This window comes from Pseudomyrmex gracilis, unplaced genomic scaffold (assembly GCF_002006095.1).
Source record: "Pseudomyrmex gracilis isolate BER0280 unplaced genomic scaffold, ASM200609v1 scaffold_3718, whole genome shotgun sequence".
Classification (NCBI taxonomy): domain Eukaryota; kingdom Metazoa; phylum Arthropoda; class Insecta; order Hymenoptera; family Formicidae; genus Pseudomyrmex; species Pseudomyrmex gracilis.
In genome coordinates this window covers 1-1,577 of record NW_018024302.1, presented here as the reverse complement: position 1 = coordinate 1,577, position 1,577 = coordinate 1, and the positions used below count along the sequence as shown (strand labels likewise).

The 1,577-nt window shown below is 27.4% G+C and overlaps 1 protein-coding gene across 1 annotated transcript in view; it reads right to left on the bottom strand.

Annotated features, from left to right (window-relative positions):
- Positions 1–1,556, bottom strand: part of LOC109863231 — a 2,376-nt gene extending 820 nt beyond the window's left edge. The window contains exons 1-4 of the mRNA XM_020443466.1: positions 1,505–1,556; positions 884–926; positions 624–789; positions 234–532 (exon numbers count right to left, since the gene is read on the bottom strand). Of these exons, the coding sequence (XP_020299055.1) occupies positions 234–532; positions 624–789; positions 884–923 (505 nt within the window). The 5' untranslated portion in view covers positions 924–926; positions 1,505–1,556. The remainder of the gene's footprint in view (positions 1–233; positions 533–623; positions 790–883; positions 927–1,504) is intronic.
- Between the last annotated feature and the right edge of the window lie 21 nt (positions 1,557–1,577).

Sequence of the window (1,577 nt, the reverse complement as noted above, 5' to 3'; positions counted from 1 at the left end):
TATACATCTACTTCTAATTTTCATTTCATTTTCCACTGTTAAAAGATAGTTTTTTCTACTTTCCTTCATTTTTTCTTCAAATTTATGACCAAGATATGGATTTGGATGAAGATAATTCTTTACATTAATTGTTAAAAAATTTTCTTTACATCCCGTTATTACAATTCTATGAACAAGTTCTTTAATAAGAATAGTGAGATCATTTAAAAGTTTTGCGGGATCGGCATTATTACTTTNAAACGATTTGTTGACAGACTGAGTTTCATCTAAGATAGGTTCCAGAAATATAAAATATAACTCATTACAAATATCTGCATACATATTATACAAAAGTTCTGCAGTATAACATTTCTCTGCAACTCTTTTTAATTGNAAATGAGTTTTAAGTTCTAGCCATTGTTGAAGAATTCTACGTACTGCATCTGCGATGGATAACCAACGAGTATTTGCAACTTGAAGAATTTTCAAAGGTTCTAAATTATCATTTAAAGCTTTAAATAGCACTTTATATTGTTCTTGACGTTCTGTTGATCTAAAATAAAAGAGTAACAAAAAGATGGAATAATTATATATAGAAAATAAATTAAAGATAGAAAATAGAAAAAAATCAGAAATGCATATACCTTGAAAACCAATTGTATGTTTCACTGACTAAAAACTCTAAATTTCTAGGAAGTGCATCTGCTACAGCATGTGAAACAGCTAATTGAATAGAATGGCACACACAACGATTCAATATTAAATGAGGTATTTCGTTCTTAAGTTTACGGAAAACGCCATTGTTAACGCCTAATAAAATATAACATAAATATACATAAAATTAAATAATAAAATATATTTTTAAATTATATAAATTTAATTTTATAAAGTATAAAAAAGATACCTATCATAACAGATGCATTATCTGTTCCAAGACCGTGCATTTTCTGAATAGAAAGATCATATTCTGTAAGAGTAATCTTGATTGCTTTTACAATAGATTGTGCATCACCTCCTTCTAATGATTCTAATTTCAGAAAAGTAGAGACAATATTTTTCTGTGCATTGGAAAAATATATGATGCAAATTCCCAGCTACTTTAAAACTGCTATATCAGTTGATTCATCTATTAAAAGACTGTAATAACTGTCTCCTATATCAAGTTGTACTTCAGATTTAAAATAAGGAGCAATGATGTTTTGTAAAATTGCAGTTGCTTTTGTTCTATGTAGTTTTATTTCTTTAAAATTTTTGTATATAATTGAACTAGTAGAAGTTGAACTAGATTTATTCTTATTATTAAGCATAGTTAGATGATCAATGCATCTTATTGCACAATGACACGTAACAAAAAGTATCATTCTGATCTCAGCAGCAGCTGTTTCAAAAGAACAGGTTATAGAAGCCTCATCATAATGTAATTTTAACTGTTTTTGATTTGAAAATGGTTCAGCATTTTTTATGTGTTTTAAAGTTTTTGTATGTTCTTTAAGAAGAGCATGATGTGATTTTAAAATACATTTACAGTATTTACAAAACACTGCACTTTTATCTCCTGAAACTTCTTGGATCCAGTCTTTCAATAATGGGTCTAATTC